This window comes from Nicotiana sylvestris, chromosome 10, assembly GCF_000393655.2.
Source record: "Nicotiana sylvestris chromosome 10, ASM39365v2, whole genome shotgun sequence".
NCBI lineage: Eukaryota > Viridiplantae > Streptophyta > Magnoliopsida > Solanales > Solanaceae > Nicotiana > Nicotiana sylvestris.
The window spans coordinates 4,704,598-4,721,103 of record NC_091066.1 but is presented as its reverse complement, the minus strand read 5'-3'; the positions used below and the strand labels follow the sequence as shown (position 1 = coordinate 4,721,103).

At 39.3% G+C, this 16,506-nt stretch overlaps 1 protein-coding gene across 1 annotated transcript; it reads right to left on the bottom strand.

Moving 5' to 3' along the window:
• Window positions 1-70: 70 nt before the first annotated feature.
• On the bottom strand, window positions 71-16,283 carry LOC104220848 (pentatricopeptide repeat-containing protein At5g12100, mitochondrial-like). Its single transcript, XM_070158516.1, has 3 exons — window positions 16,158-16,283; window positions 6,123-6,228; window positions 71-654 (listed from the first exon to the last, which is right to left on the bottom strand). Exons 1-3 carry the CDS (start codon window positions 16,281-16,283, stop codon window positions 71-73), a joined length of 816 nt encoding a protein of 271 aa, XP_070014617.1.
• Window positions 16,284-16,506: the final 223 nt, after the last annotated feature.

Below are 16,506 nucleotides of genomic sequence, written 5' to 3'. Positions count from 1 at the left end.
CAACGCCAACGAAGAACTAACATCATCACGTCGTGAATGCCCATCGAAAAGTATACTATAAGTAAACCCATCAGGTACAAATCCATAACCCTTCCACAACACAATCAGGTTCCTCCATCTTCCCCAACTTACAAAGTCCACTAAGCAATGTATTAAACGTCACAATATTCGGCTCCACATTATCACTCTTCATGTTTTCTCTCAACTTAAAAGCCTCTTCAAACTTCCCCTTTTCACAATACCCATCCATAAGAATATTATAAGTCACTTTACTCGGTGCGACTCTTCTCTCAAGCATTTCATCAAACAGTTTCCGGGCTTCCCCAACTCTCCTCTCTTTACACAACCCACCCATCACTACATTATACACAAAATCATTTAAACTCAACTTATCCTTTCTCATACAATTCAACAACTCCAAAGCTTTACCTAAATCCCCCAATTTCACAGCTGATTGAATAGCTTTACCATAACTAAACCTATCAACCCTTATACCCCAACTCACTACATCATCAAAAACTTCAAGGGTCAGTTTGTAATGTCTCAAACTATTCAAAGATTCAAGAAACACATTAAAAGCTGATAAAGATGGAAACTTTTTGTCTTCCCTTATCATAAAGTAAAGTTCTTTAGCTTCATTGATGAGTTTAGACTCTGAATAAAGTGATAATAGCCCAGATTTAAAAATAGACAGATTTATAACTGGTCGTTCAAAAATAACCCAGTTTCAAAAGTAATCGAAATTTAGTCACTTTTCATGTAAGGATAAATCTGAAATACTGTTCAAATCCGGAATATATGCCAGTATATTATACTGGAGTTTCAGCATAAGTATGTTTATGTTTTAACTCCAGCATATTATACTGGAGTTCCAAGATAAGTATGCTGGAACTCCAGCATAATATGATGGAGTTCCAGTATAGGTACACTAGAACTCCAGCATAATATACTGGAGTTCCAGCAAGTATAATTGTCCAGTATAATATACTTGAGTTTGGAACACCGGCGCTCCAGTCTCTAATATATTATACTAGAGTCAGCAAAGTATACCGGTCCAGCATAATATGCTAGAATTCGTACACAGGTGCACCGAACTCCAGTATATTATGCTGGACCGGTCTCTGTTGCAGCAAAATAGTGGCTATTTTTCATTGACTTCGTAAACGCTGGCTATTTTTGAATGACCAGTCCGAAAACTGGCTATATCGTGCTATTTTTACTCTCTAATTTGTAGACAGTCAATTAATGGCGAGTGACAAAAGTAGCCACTTTTAGGATAGATATATTTAAAACATAGCATATATTTAAAGTGTTTAAAATTTAGTCACTTGTACGAAGTTACAAAAAGGGCTGAAGTTTGGATTTGGTTGTTCAAATTTGGCAGTTCATTCAATAATTCTAAATATAATTTTGTCAAATATAACTAAACTTTATTTTTATAAAACATGTTAAACATTGCTTAAAGATTTAATTATCAAACCAAAATAATTCTTTTTATATTTAAAATTTTGTATTTTGATGTTTTAGTCCGTATTCGTTTTTTATCATTCACAAATTGATTGAGTACAAAATATATTGCAAAATATACATATATTATTTAAAAATAGTACTATTGTTAATTTTGTTGTTTAAATATATAAGGAAAAGCTAACAGTTTTACTGTATTTAGTTGTCGTATGGTATTAGAAGTAACGAAAATAATTTCAAGATACAAAGTGAGATATTTGCTATTTTGTGTTTGATTGAAGTATTTCATCTAAGTGTAATTTTAGAATTAATTTTATATCATAATTTTGATTATTTTATATTTTTTTAATATGGCATGGCTATTAATTATAAAGATGTGCTTCTCATAAAACTGGATTACATTTTTTTTTGTTTCCCACCCCATATTTGGTATTTGCCTAGGTTACGCCTCCTACAGATTTTTTTAATAATTAGCCAATTAAATCATTGGCTACACTTGAAATATATCATTTTCACACTTCTTCTGGTCAGCTTTTCATACTTCTTTCTTAGGTTAATCTTTCATACTAAAGTAATTTAATTGGCTAATTATTCACCTAAGGAGCGCTTATAGACACAAGCATAATGTATTTCTAAGTAGGGCCACTGTTGAAACAAGGCCTAGTTAAGATGTCTAATTAAATGAAAATCGTGATAACTTTAGATATCTCCGTGTATATTTTACTCTTTTATTTTTAAAGCTAACATCTGTTACCCGAGATATCACGGGAAGCTTTGGAGTAACTGTATTGGGAAAAAACTGAATTTACATTGAAGGTGACGTGACATGACACGAGGACTGGTCCAATGGTCAAAACATGATGATCAGTTAAGAGGCACGAGTGACAACAGATACGAGGAAAGGAAAGCTAAATAGGCACGAGAGGCAATTCGAATAATACAAGCTTCGTACCTATTTAGGTCATTTAAAGCCAAGAGATTAGAAGGCATTGAAGACATGGATATGATGACGAAAAGGAGTCCAAATTCAATATTAAATACCCAATACGTTAGAGAATTGGTATTAAATAGGAATGATTGTGTAACGTCTTATTTAATGTCATTTATTGCTCATAATTGTCTCATTAAGACTAAGGTATTACTCCTTTACTTAGAATCAACTATAAAAGGAGGAGGTCTCGTCATTTGTAAGGACAAAGAATATCATCAACATTACATTGGAATACAAACCTATTTACTGCTTATTTGTCATTCTCAAAAGTCTATTATTTCTTTTTCGTCTCCTGATTATCAGTAGCCCGAATTTCTATTTGTCTTTAGCTTTGACCAAAGAATCATATTTTTGGTTGAACAAATTGGTTTCGTTACCGGGAAACTGATAATCTTTTCTTTGAAGCTACGTTTTATTCGTCTTTATCAACATGTCAAACAACAACAACAACAACAACAACAACAATAGTAGTGATAACACATTGGGAAACCATGAAAATCAAATCCATCAAAATCAAGGAGACCTACCGAACATTGACGTGGTTCCCTCCCCTCCAGATTCACCACGTCAATCTCGTGAAGGCACTCCTGCTCCTGAATCCTGTGCTGATCAACAAGAACAATCTGAATATTTTAAAGGAGGTGCAAATGAAGCTTTACAAAAGCTAATTGATGCACAGGTCGGCAAAGCTCTTCAGGCTCTAGTTAGTCGATTGCCTGCTGCACCACCCACACTAACTCCTAATAATAATACATTGGAGAATCCTCGTTCTGGTCTTGTTAATTCTGGAAATGGAGGAACCACCAGTGAACCACATGAAGAGGGACCAGGTAATTCAAATAATTCCTATTTGCAAAATTTAGTACTAACCTTGCAGAAACAGATTAAGGAACAAAATGAGCGTATTGAGCAAATCCCTGGAGTTCCGCCTGTAATAAAAGGAGCAGACATGGACAAATACTCACAACAACCTTGGAAGCTAAGTGCTGCTCCCCTTCCAATTCCGAAAAAGTTCAAAATGCCTGACATCCCGAAATATGATGGTACTACAGACCCACGTGACCATGTGACTGCATTTACAACAGGCGTGAAAGGCAACAACTTGACCAAACAAGAAATTGAATCAGTACTAGTCAAGAAATTTGGAGAAACACTCACCAAGGGTGCATTAACCTGGTATTCTCTTTTATCTGAAAATTCTATAAATTCTTTTGCTGAGCTTGCAGATTCTTTTATTAAAGCACACTCGGGAGCTCAAAAGGTTGAGAAAAGAATGGAAGATATTTTCAAAATCAAACAAGGGGATTCAGAGTTGCTCAGAGACTTTGTTGATAGATTCCAGCGTGAAAGAATGACTCTACCCTGTGTACCTGACAACTGGGCTGCAATAACTTTTGCAAGTAATTTAAATGACAAAAGTTCTGAAGCCACGAGAAGACTCAAAGAAATCCTTCGAGAATTCCCTGCAACCACGTGGAATGATGTTTACAACAGGTACAGTACGAAGCTGCGAATTGAAGAAGATACCATTGTCACACCTCCTTTTTCACCTACACCCCCGCAAAGGGACGTAAAGGGAGTTTTTCCAACTAAAGGACAATCGAAACGGGATTTTATTTAAAGATTCAGAGTCGCCACTCAGGAGATTTGTGGTGTCCCAAGTCACCGGTTGAATCCCGAATCGAGGAAATGAATGACTCTGTTTAACAGCCTGCGCACCAGAAATCTGGATAAGGAATTCTGTTAACACGGAAAAAGGTGTTAGGCATTCCCGAGTTCCGTGGTTCTAGCACGGTCGCTCAACTGTCATATTCGACTTGATTATCTGATTTTATACAATTATGAACCTATGTGCAAATTTTAACTGTTCACCGCTTTTGTTATTATTTATTCAAAGAATTGCAACGTCGTGAGAATGCATCTCGAATTGCGCCACATAAATGTACCCGCAATTTTCGATACGTTTCAACTTGGTTGAGATTTGGATTTGGGTCACATAAATGTGCACCCGAGTTTAGGAAGATAACATTATTAAATACGCGCCTAAAGATACTAACGCGTTGTTGTTTTTGAGAAAAGCCGTAAAGTTCGCTATGCGACCTGTCTCGAAATCTAAGCATTTGAAATAACTGTCCGTTGAGGTCCCCGCAGTTTGTGTATTCTTATTTGTCGAGGCTCGTCTCATTCATTATTTTTTAAAGGAATTTGCGACGTCATGAAAATGCATCTCGAACCACATCACAATCAATGTACCCGTGATTAAAGATACATTTCGACTTCGTTGAGATTTGGATCTGGGTCACATAAATGTGCACCCGAGTTTAAAAAAAATAAATTATTAAAGGCGCGACTAAAGCGACTAGCGTATCATATTTTTGGGTAGGGCTGCGAAGTTTTGCTAAATGGCACATCCCGAAGTCCAAGTAATTTTACCAATACGTATAGAGGGCCCCGCAGCCTAGATGATTTATTTGGCAAGGCTCATCTCATTCATTATTTAAAGGGCAAACTGAAGAGCGACTATGATTCTCTACTTTATTTGTCTCTAAATTGAAAGAAAGAATCTTAGTTAATTAATATTACAAAATCGGGGCCTCAAGTTCAAGTCCGGATCCAAACGAAAGGACGAACCTTTTGATTCGAATCCGCTACCTAACTTAAAAACCCAGTCCATCCTTAGGTGCTAACATGCCAATTGCCATATCAGTCTTGGGTCCAAAGATCCTAAACCATAAAATTCATGCAGGTCAACCGTGAATTTTTAGTGGCCCAAAGTGGGCCTAGGATTCACCTAGTTCAGATGAACAGGATCAGGCCGAGAAGAACGCGGGATAAGCATTTGCACACCAAAATTACTCCAACTCTCCAGAGTGTGTGTACCAAATAGTAATAAAATACTACGATGTATGCTCGTTCAAATTAACTACTTATTCATATCCAATTATCACGACCAATTTGTTTAATCAGTGCTAATGGTGCATGCTTATTTTAAACAAATTACTGATGATGCCTACTGATATTACTAACCTAAACCGTTGATGCCTACTGATATTAAGTATAACTCGAAATCAAGATTGATGACCCATCATACATTTGCAACTCCAATCATGTTTCTGAATTTGATTTTTAACAAGATAGTGCTATACTTAAAATGAGCACTATCTATACTAAAGCGGTTGCTAGATAATCATGAATTCAAGTAGTCCCAAAACAAACCCGCGCACATTCGGACATTCTGATGCTTCTGTTTCTAACTAAATTATTGTCTCTAACTAGTTGCCAACTTTGACATGAATCATTTATAGCAGAATAAATCAAGAGTTCAAATAACTTCATCTAGTACTAATTGTTATGGTAAAGCGAACTGACAACCTAGCAACTCAAATTTGTAAACTAACAGCATGTCAACGTGAGCATAGCAGTTCAAATTTGTAAACTAACAGCATGTCAACATGAGCATAGCAGTTCAGTTAGCTCTTAATTACAATTCGTATGTTTCCACTGTTCACATAATACAAAACACATAACCAATATCGACTAGGTATAATTAACTAACAATTCATCCAATTATAAACAACAGGCAACCTACAAATGAACACAAATCTGTGAATATTTCCATTTGTGAACTTCAAGGAACTACATAAAGGGAGTTCGAAGCATGTACCTGGTATTGACAATACAAGAAGAGTAAGAAGAGGATCAACGGCAGCAGTAGTAACAAACAGAAGTTGCAACAGCAGTGCAACAACAAATAACCAGCAGCTATAAACCTCCCCAAGTATAAAGCAAAAGTAAAAGGAAGAAAGTTCTAGCTATTTCAGATCCTAAACGAGGCAATGAAAACAGTAGCTATTCTTTTTTAGGTTCCCCCAAACTCTCCAAAAATAAAAAATCCCCCTCTACAGACCTGATTCTGCCCCCTTATACAGACCTGATTCTGCCCTCTTATACAGACCTACCCTCCCTTTCAAACTTACTGCCCGACCCCCTTCCCCACTAAAAATCTGAATTTTTCCACTTAAAACTCACTAAGGAAAGCTTTTTCCTTATTTCAGCCCCCCATTCCCTCTTGTTCTCCATTACCATATTAATTTAAAGACACTAATATCTCACTAACAAAATACTAACGTTAAAATATTATCCTAACTGTTCCATTCCCAAATCACCCCTGAAACCCCTTTAATATTACTGCCCCAATACAATCCATTCATCTACATTAAAACCTTTAACTCTAAAATCTTGTTCAAACTAACAATTATCTAAAACTAATTCTGATTAACAGCTATAACCAACTTACTAACAACTAAATGACTAAGGTTGAATTCCAATTGAAACAAAATGAACTGAATTTAAATCACAGCACAGAACTCAATAGAATCATTAAATCTGAAATTGAAATTGAATCAAAATCAATCATAAATGCAGGGATTCTAAGTCAAATCTATACAAGAATGCATGATCATTGTCAGCATATTGACAATGCCCTGAAGCTAAGTGTCTATAGATCAATACACATAACACGACATTAAACCATTTGATGGACTTACTGGTCTACAAACAAGAACGAACTAATCGACGAGACTATTTAAAACCTATGTTATTAATCGATAGAACATAAACTGATGGAGAAGAGGGAAAATAACGGACAAAAGACGAATTACAATGAACCTAATTTAGGTAAACGAAGAATTGATTGAACTACTCAAACAAACATTGGAATATTTAATCTAACCAGAATCAGAAAAAGAAGCAGAATATATATACTGGATTAACTTAAACTGAAAACCCTAAAGAAGCGACTAATCACACAGACAAACAAACACATAGAAAAAAGAAAAAGAAGAAGTTAAGAAGAACTCACTATTCTTTTCTCGGATTTCAACCATATGCCCTTTCGAACTTGAGTTCCAGTTAGTATTATACGTCTATTTCATCAGAAATAGACTTATAATACTAACCAGAAACCGTTCGACCCTGACAGCTTTGAAATAATCTCGAACTGTCGAGCCATAGATCCGCCATTCGATGAGTTTTTACTCGGATTCGAGCCAATCTGGTTAGGGATTAGCGACGAGGAGGTCAAAGGGATTATTGGGTGTAATTTTGGGGTTAAGTGGACAAGCTAGGGTTTGGGATAGGGTCTTCGATCGAAGATTCGAGAATCTAGAGTATGATTCGAGGTTAATGGAGTATGGAATCGTGTTGAGGGTGGTTAGGAGGTTCAGGGGTGTTATTTTCACGGCCATCAGAGCCGGCGCCGCCGGGTTTATGGTGAAGGGATGGGGTGGCGGCTATTAGGTTCCTCGTCTCTAAAAGAGACGAGGTTTGGGAGAGAATGAGTGGGGGGGGGGGTGGTTTGGGGGCGGAGTTCGTTTGGACCCCTTATATACGTACGCGGGGATTGGATCCAAGCCGTTTGATCTGATGAGATCAACGACCTGGATTGCTCATTTAAGTGGAACGGTGTCGCTTCGTTTACCCTTGAGACCGGATCGGTCTTGGATGGGAACGGATCGGGTGACGGAGGAGTTGATCTGGACCGTTGATCAAATGAGATCAACGACCCAGATTGAGAGTGACAAAAACGACGTCGTTCGGATTAGTCGCAGGTGGACTGGATTTGGGGCGGGTATGGGCTGGTTTTTGGCCAAGTTTGGCTGTAAGGATTTGGGCTTGGCCAAATTGGCCCAACTGAATCTTCCTCTTCTTATTTTTTTTTCAATTTTTCTTTTCAACAATAAAACTAAAAATCCTAATTAAATTATAAAATCGATAATTAACTTAAAATATTAGCTCTTAATAATAATTATTACACGAAATTAAATACCAATAAAGATAAAATCGCACAATTTGGACATTAAATGCTAAAAATGCAAAGTACATATTTGTTGTAATTTTTCCATTTTGTAAAACAAACTTGATTATTTAATTAAATCCTAAATTGTAAAATTAAATCCTAAATGCACATGCATCACTTATTTTTGTATTTTTCTTAATTAAAGTAGAAATAAACATGCACAGACAAAATTCAAAAAAATCACAAACAACACAAAACACAAAGAGTTTTTTTGGGAGTAGTTCTCATAGAGCAGAAATCACGTGCTCACAGCTGCCCCTCTTTGTCCGAAAACACAAAGAGTTTTCGTGCAAAGATAAAGTGGGCGGATACGAGCGATTTTTGCCCGTTGGACTACTCCGTGTGAAGCATTTTTTGAAAGATTTAACCGAACCTTTACTTCGAAGGTTTCCTACATATCCATGGCTAAAAAGGAATCAGGTCAATGTAGTTCGGGAAGTTTTGGTAGATGGGACTACCATGGAACTGTGATTTTGCTGTTACTGGTGCTACTACTGCTTACTGACCTCCTTATTACACCATTGCTAGAAAGAAAACAAAAGCTAGACTAAACTAATGATTACAAAATCTTATCTATCTTCGACTTGCTCTTGTAGTCTTCTTTCTGATTTATGAAATGGGATTCGTGCTGGGGGTATTTTTGTTGTGACCCTCCGCATTACTGACTACTGACTTGATCTTGATGTGCATTCCTATGTTCTGCAGGCCGGCTCCTGACTTCATCAACTTCAAATATAACAACCTCCGTTCTAACAGGCGGGATCCTGACTCCTTCAACTTAAAATTTAACAACCTCCATTCTACAGGCGGGCTCCTGACTTCATCAGCAACTTTGAAAATAATTCAGCCTCCATTTCCAGGCGGGCTCCTGACTTCATCAACAACTTGAAAATAATTCAACCTCCATTCTCCAGGCGGGCTCCTGACTTCATCAGCAACTTTGAAAATAAATCAACCTCCATTCTCCAGGCGGGCTCCTGACTCCAACAACAACTTAAAAATAATTCAACCTCCATTCTCCAGGCGGGCTCCTGACTTCATCAGCAACTTTGAAAATAAATCAGCCTCTATTCTCCAAGCAGGCTCCTGACTCCAACAACAAAAAAAATAATTCAGCCTCCATTCTCCAAGCGGGCTCCTGACTTCATCAGCAACTTTGAAAATAAATCAGCCTCCATTCTCCAGGCGGGCTCCTGACTCCAACAACAACTTAAAAATAATTCAGCCTCCATTCTCCAGGCAGGCTCCTGACTTCATCAGCAACTTTGAAAATAAATCAGCCTCCATTCTCCAGGCGGGCTCCTGATTCAAACAACAACTTAAAAATAATTCAGCCTCCATTCTCCAGGCGGGCTCCTGACTTCATCAGCAACTTTGAAAATAAATCAGCCTCCATTCTCCAGGCGGGCTCCTGACTCCTACAACAACTTAAAAATAATTCAGCCTCCATTCTCCAGGCGGGCTCCTGACTTCATCAGCAACTTTGAAAATAAATCAGCCTCCATTCTCCAGGCGGGCTCCTGACTCCTTTGACTTGAATCATCTTCTTTCAACTGCTTCCCTCAAAATTGGTGTCTTATTCCTCCGAAAACTATTGGGGACAACACCGGTGTTTTATTCACAACTATGTTATTTTACTTCTTCACAGACTACTTTCCTTTAAAACTGGTGCCTTCCTTCCACTTGGAGCTACTTTCCTCAAGCTGGTGTTTTCACTTCTCTGAAACCTGCCGGGGATAACACTGCGGGGGAATTATCTTCCTTCTTTAAGACTAGTTACTTTCCTCCCTTTAACAATGGTGAGGATGATACTGATTCAAATACCACTACCCTTAAAACTTGGGTTATCTTGCTTCTTCCAAGATTGCTTTCTTTAAAACTTGTATTTTTTCTCCCATCTACTGCTGGGGATTCCACTTCCTTCAAAACTTGTGTTATCTTCCATCTTCCCCAAGTGGGTATCTGATTTCAAGAAAATTTTTGCAAGGAGAGAAAATTTCCTGCCCCAGTTTGATAATCTTCTTTGTGGCCATGTCCTCATGCTGTCAATAACATTTCCTTTCCCTGCTTCAAATCAAAGAAAAATTTGTTAGTTTAAAACGTGGTGAGTGGTCGTGCCACTCCTGCTGGGGATGGTTTTTCCCTTTTTCCTTTCCCTTCTTTGCGTTTTGTTACAAAACTTGTTGGGGATGATATTATTTGCTGGGGATGATATTCCTGCCGGGATGACTTTCTTTTCTATTCCTTCCCCGCTCTGTGTTGTCCGACCATCACGGAACTTGGTCGATAATCTGTCGGAGTTGTTCCTACATCTCGCAAATATGCTGGGGATCCTCTTGGAACTTTTCAACTGTTGTTTTTCTGTTTTTCTCCAACTTCCCCTGGAAATTTGGTCCTCTTGGAATCTAGACCCATTCATCATTTAGTCTTGTGACCAACTTCTTTTCGTTTTGTCGCCTTATCTTTGGCCTGTCCTATTCGCATTTTGCTTTGCACCATTTCGGCAACTGGTAGTAAGCTCTGAAAATCCTTTTCAAAAATAAACTGCTGGGGAGTTAAAGTCTTTAAACCAAGAAATGAAAAAGTGATGATTTCAAAAAATAGAAAAAGAAGAAGTCTTTCTGAACAAATGCTGGGGAAAAAGAAAGAAAAGAACTTATCTGAATGATATAACCGATCCCAATGATCATGTCGTCCATTTTAGATTAACCAACCCAGTCTATTTGTATCAATCAATCTTTTGGACGACGTCATCTTGCTGGGGATAAACAAGCACTCAACTTTTTGCCAAATGCGGATCCTTTTCGCCAATCTTGTCTTGTCGCCTCATAGTGCCCTTCGAAGGGTTTTCACTAATAAGACTCTCTCGTTTCTCTCAACTCCCGTCGTCCTATGGTTCCTGTGAAGGTTTTCACCGATAAGACTTTCTCATTTTATTTTTCTCATCTTCCGTCGCCTTATGGTGCCTGTGAAGGTTTTCACCGATAAGACTCTCTCATTTTATTTTATTTTTCAGCTGGGGATTGGAGTGTTGCCGATATGACTCTCTCTGCTGGGGATTTTTTTCGGCTATCAATTCATTTCCAGTTCATGATCCTCTTCTCTGCTAGGGATCTGGGTGTTATCCCCGACTTCCATCTGCATGACTTGGCACTTCTCAGATACTGATCGGGAGGAATTTTTGGACATCAATATGGGTTTTCGTGTATGGCTAAAGAAAAAGGGTATCAAGAGGGTTCAAAATCATTTTGATGGGTAAAACATTACAACTCTTGGAATCGAACTTTCTTCCCAAAATTACAAACACAAACTTCTGCCCCAGTTTTTCTTGCTTGGGGATATTTTTTGTTACACTATGTTACACTATGCACACTATGTTACCCTATGACCGAGCCGTGAAGTGTCTACGTATCCTTCTTTGAGGAATCAGGTCAAACGTAGTTCCCAATTCCTTTGTTTTTCTTGTTACCTTTCTTTTGTCTTTATTATCATTATTTTTCTCTTCTCTTTTCTTTCATTTTCATTACTGATTCCAAAAGAGGGGTATGAAAAAATAAATAAGGCTCAAAAGGGGAAGCAAAGGTTAAAGTGTTTGGATAGAAGAAAGAATTGCCTCCGTCATTTCATTCTCCGATAAATGCCAAGTACAAACAAACAACAATTACAATTAAAAGTAATCATACATAATATCTCTTAACTGCATCAGAATTGATAGTCATGTCGACGCATTTCCCTTCGATATCTGTTAAACATAAAGCTACATTGGACAACACTCTGGTTAGAATGAATGGCCCTTGCCAATTCGGGGCGAACTTGCCCTTTGCCTCAGCCTGATGTGGGAGGATGCGTTTCAGCACTTGCTGGCCCACTTCAAACTTCCGGGGACGCACATTTTTGTTGTATGCTCTTGCCATTCTCTTTTGATATAACTGGCTATGACACACAGCTGTCAATCTTTTTTCATCAATCAAGTTCAACTTCTCCAAACGGGTTTTGACCCACTCGTCATCATCAATCTCAGCTTCAGCGACAATCCGAAGGGATGAAATTTCAACTTCCGCCGGTATTACTGCTTCAGTTCCATATACCAACAAATAAGGAGTTGCCCCTACCGAAGTTCGGACAGTAGTGCGATAACCCAACAATGCAAATGGTAATTTTTCATGCCATTGCCTCGAACCTTCTACCATTTTCCGAAGTATCTTCTTTATGTTTTTGTTGGCCGCTTCAACTGCTCCGTTCGCCTTGGGACGATATGGGGTGGAATTGCGGTGTGTAATCTTGAACTACTGACATACTTCTTTCATCAAACCGCTGTTAATATTAGCACCATTGTCCGTGATGATCACTTTTGGGATCCCAAATCTACAGATGATATGGGAATGAACAAAATCTACCAGTGCCTTCTTGGTTACCGACTTAAAAGTTTTAGCTTCAACCCACTTAGTGAAATAATCGATGGTCACCAGAATGAACCTATGACCATTGGTAGCTGCCGGCTCAATAGGTCCAATGACATCCGTGCCCCAAGCAACAAATGACCATGGTGCTGACATTGTATGCAATTCTGTCGGCGGAGAATGAATCAAATCTCCGTGTATCTGATACTGATGGCATTTTCGCACGAAATTGATACAATCACGCTCCATAGTGAGCCAATAGTACCCTGCTCGGAGAATCTTCTTCGCCAGCACATATCCACTCATATGTGGCCCACAAACTCCAACATGTACCTCTGTCATAACTGTCATGGCTTGACTAGCATCTATACATCTCAACAATCCCAAATCTGGGGTTCTTTTGTACAACACTCCTCTACTAAGGAAAAATCCATTTGCCAATCGCCGAATGGCTCTCTTTTGATCTCCGGTGGCCTGTTCCGGGTATATCCCCCTCCTGAGGTATTCCTTGACATCATAAAACCATGGTTCACCATCCATTTCTTCCTTTATCATGTTACAATAAGCATGTTGATTACGAACCTGAATATGCAATGGGTCAACATGAATTTTGTTTGTGTGGTGCAACATCGATGCTAAAGTGGCCAAAGTATCGACAACCTCATTATGAACTCTTGGGATGTGTCTGAACTCCACTGATCGAAATCGCTTGCTCAGATCGTGCAAACATTATCGATATGGTATGAGCTTCAAATCCCGTGTTTCCCATTCACCCTGGATTTGATACACCAGGAGGTCCGAGTCTCCCAAGACCAAGATGTCCTGGACATCCATGTCTGCAGCTAACCGTAAGCCCAAAATGCATGCCTCATATTCAGCCATGTTATTGGTACAATAGAAACGTAGCTGTGCCGTAACAGGATAATGATGTCCTGTTTCAGAAATAAGTACCGCTCCTATTCCAACTCCTTTCGCATTTGCGGCTCCATCAAAGAAGAGCTTCCAACTTGGTTCCTCAGATAATTCCAACTCATATATATGCATCATTTCTTCATCAGGAAAATACGTCCTTAATGGCTCGTATTCTTCATCAACAGGATTCTCAACCAAGTGATCGGCCAGTGCTTGGGCTTTCATGGCCGTCCTCGTCACATAGACGATGTCGAACTCCGTGAGTAATATTTGCCATTTCGCTAACCTCCCTGTGGGCATAGGCTTCTGGAAAATATACTTCAGTGGGTCCAAGCGTGAAATGAGATAAGTAGTATATGACGACAGATAATGCTTCAATTTCTGGGCCACTCAAGTTAGGGTGCAATATGTCTTCTCGAGTTGAGTGTACTTAACCTCATATCCTGTAAACTTCTTGCTGAGATAATAGATGACATGCTCCTTTCTTCCTGTAATGTCGTGTTGCCCCGGTACGCAACCAAACGAATTCTCCAGGACCGTTAGATAAAGAATTAACGGTCTTCCCGGCTCAGGTGGAACCAACATAGGTGGATTTGATAAATATCCTTTGATTTGGTCGAATGCCTCCTGACATTCTGTCGTCCATTCTACCGCGACATCTTTCTTTAGTAGCTGAAAAATGGGTTCACAAGTTGCTGTGAGTTGAGCGATAAACCTGCTGATATAATTCAACCTTCCCAACAGACTCATTACTTCTGTCTTATTTTTCGGCGGTGGCAAATCTTGGATGGATTTGATCTTTGACTGGTCCAGCTCAATGCCTCGCCGACCGACGATGAATCCCAACAACTTTCCAGATGGAACGCCAAATGCACATTTGGCCGGGTTGAGCTTAATATCGTACCTTCGAAGTCTTTGGAAAAACTTGTTTAGGTCTGCTACGTGGTCTTCCTGATGCTTGGATTTTATGATCACATCATCCACGTATACCTCAATCTCTTTGTGTATCATGTCATGAAACACAATAGTCATTGCTCTCATGTATGTTTCCCCAGCATTCTTCAAACCAAATGGCATTACTCGGTAGCAATAAGTCCCCCATGGCGTAATGAACGCCGTCTTTTCTGCATCTTCTTCATCCATCAGAATCTGATGATACCCAGCATGGCAATCTACAATCTCACGTCCGGCACAATTATCGATCAAGATATGGATGTTGGGTAATGGGAAGTTATCCTTGGGGCTTTACCTGTTCAAATTGCGGTAATCGACACGCACTCTGATCTTCCCATCTTTCTTCGGCACTGGCACCACATTAGCCAACCAATCAGGATATCGAGTGACCCGAATAACCTTTGCTTGCAGCTGCTTGGTTACTTCTTCTTTAATCTTCACACTCATATCTGTTTTGAACTTCCTCAATTTCTGCTTGACGGGAGGGCATGCCGGGTCAGTGGGCAATTTATGAACCACTAAATCAGTGCTTAATCCCGGCATGTCATTGTACGACCATGCAAAAATGTCTTTGAATTCAATGAGTGCTTTGACTAGTTCTTCCCTGATATTTGGTTCAATGTGGATGCTTATTTTAGTTTCCCTGATATCGTCTGCATCCCCTAAATTGATGGCTTCTGTGTTATTTAAGTTGGGCTTGGGGTTTTCTTCGAACTGGCTTAATTCTCTGTTTATCTTTTCAAAGGCTTCATCCTCATCGTATTCCGATTCATCATCATAATTGACCTCTTGTACAATTAGTTCGGAATCAGATTGATCTTTTAGACTAGGTTGAAGATCCGTTGTGCATGCCATGTCACTAGAACCAGTATGAAGAGAACTGTTCAGAAAGAGAAAAGAAGAAAACAGAATTAAAACAAAAACAAAGAGAGAAAACTTTCACTTTATTAAACTGCGGGATAACAGAGTTTCACACTTTTGCCGAATACAAAAAATAAAACAAAAACTGGATTACAACTCTGGAATAGTCCAGAAAACAAGAAAGAAAAATCCAAAGCCTACTACCAAGACTCCCTCAAGGTAGGAAGAGGAGTAGCTGTCCAATTGTTGACATTGGCCCTAGGCCCCACAAACTGTATGTCTGCCTTACTGGAACCTTCTCCAACTTCTATCATGTTGACATCAGCGAACAGCCTTTCAAAGCCCTCATTCAAATCTCCATCTGGCCCGATCAGTGGTCCGAGAACTTTCGGGACCGACAACTTTCTGAAACCTGCTCTGACAAATGATCTGGATAGGCGCGAGATTGGCTTAGGAAGGACCCAGACTCTTTTCTTCAACTTGCGGGCCCGCTTTACATCCGCTGCGGTAGGCTTGAATCCTAGCCCAAAAGTATCCAGGTTCTTGGGCAAGGAAACTGGCTGGACAATACCCTGCAGATCAACCCCCAAACCTTTTCCTGGTACAAACCCGCTGTTTAACATTTTTGAGGCTATCATGAAGGTCGTAGCTGCCATTCTGGGAAGTGGAAGGCCCCGCCCTCAGGAATTTTGTCTACTGAGACTGCGTCAAAAACCTGATAAACCCATGGGCCCTTGTCATCGTTGGTTTCTATGAAGGGCACAATGGCATCACTAACGGTATGTGTACCATCATCCCCGTGTACCACAATCTCTTGTCTATCCCATTCAAATTTGACCATCTGATGCAGTGTAGAAGGCACTGCTTTGGCTGTGTGGATCCAGGGTCGCCCCAACAGAAGATTATACGACACTGCCACATCTATCACTTGAAATTCCATGGTGAACTCGACTGGACCAATTGTCAATTCCAGCATTATATCACCCACTGTGTCAGTACTACCCCCATCAAAACCTCGGATGCAGACGTTGTTCTTGTGAATCCTATCATCATCAATTTTTAGT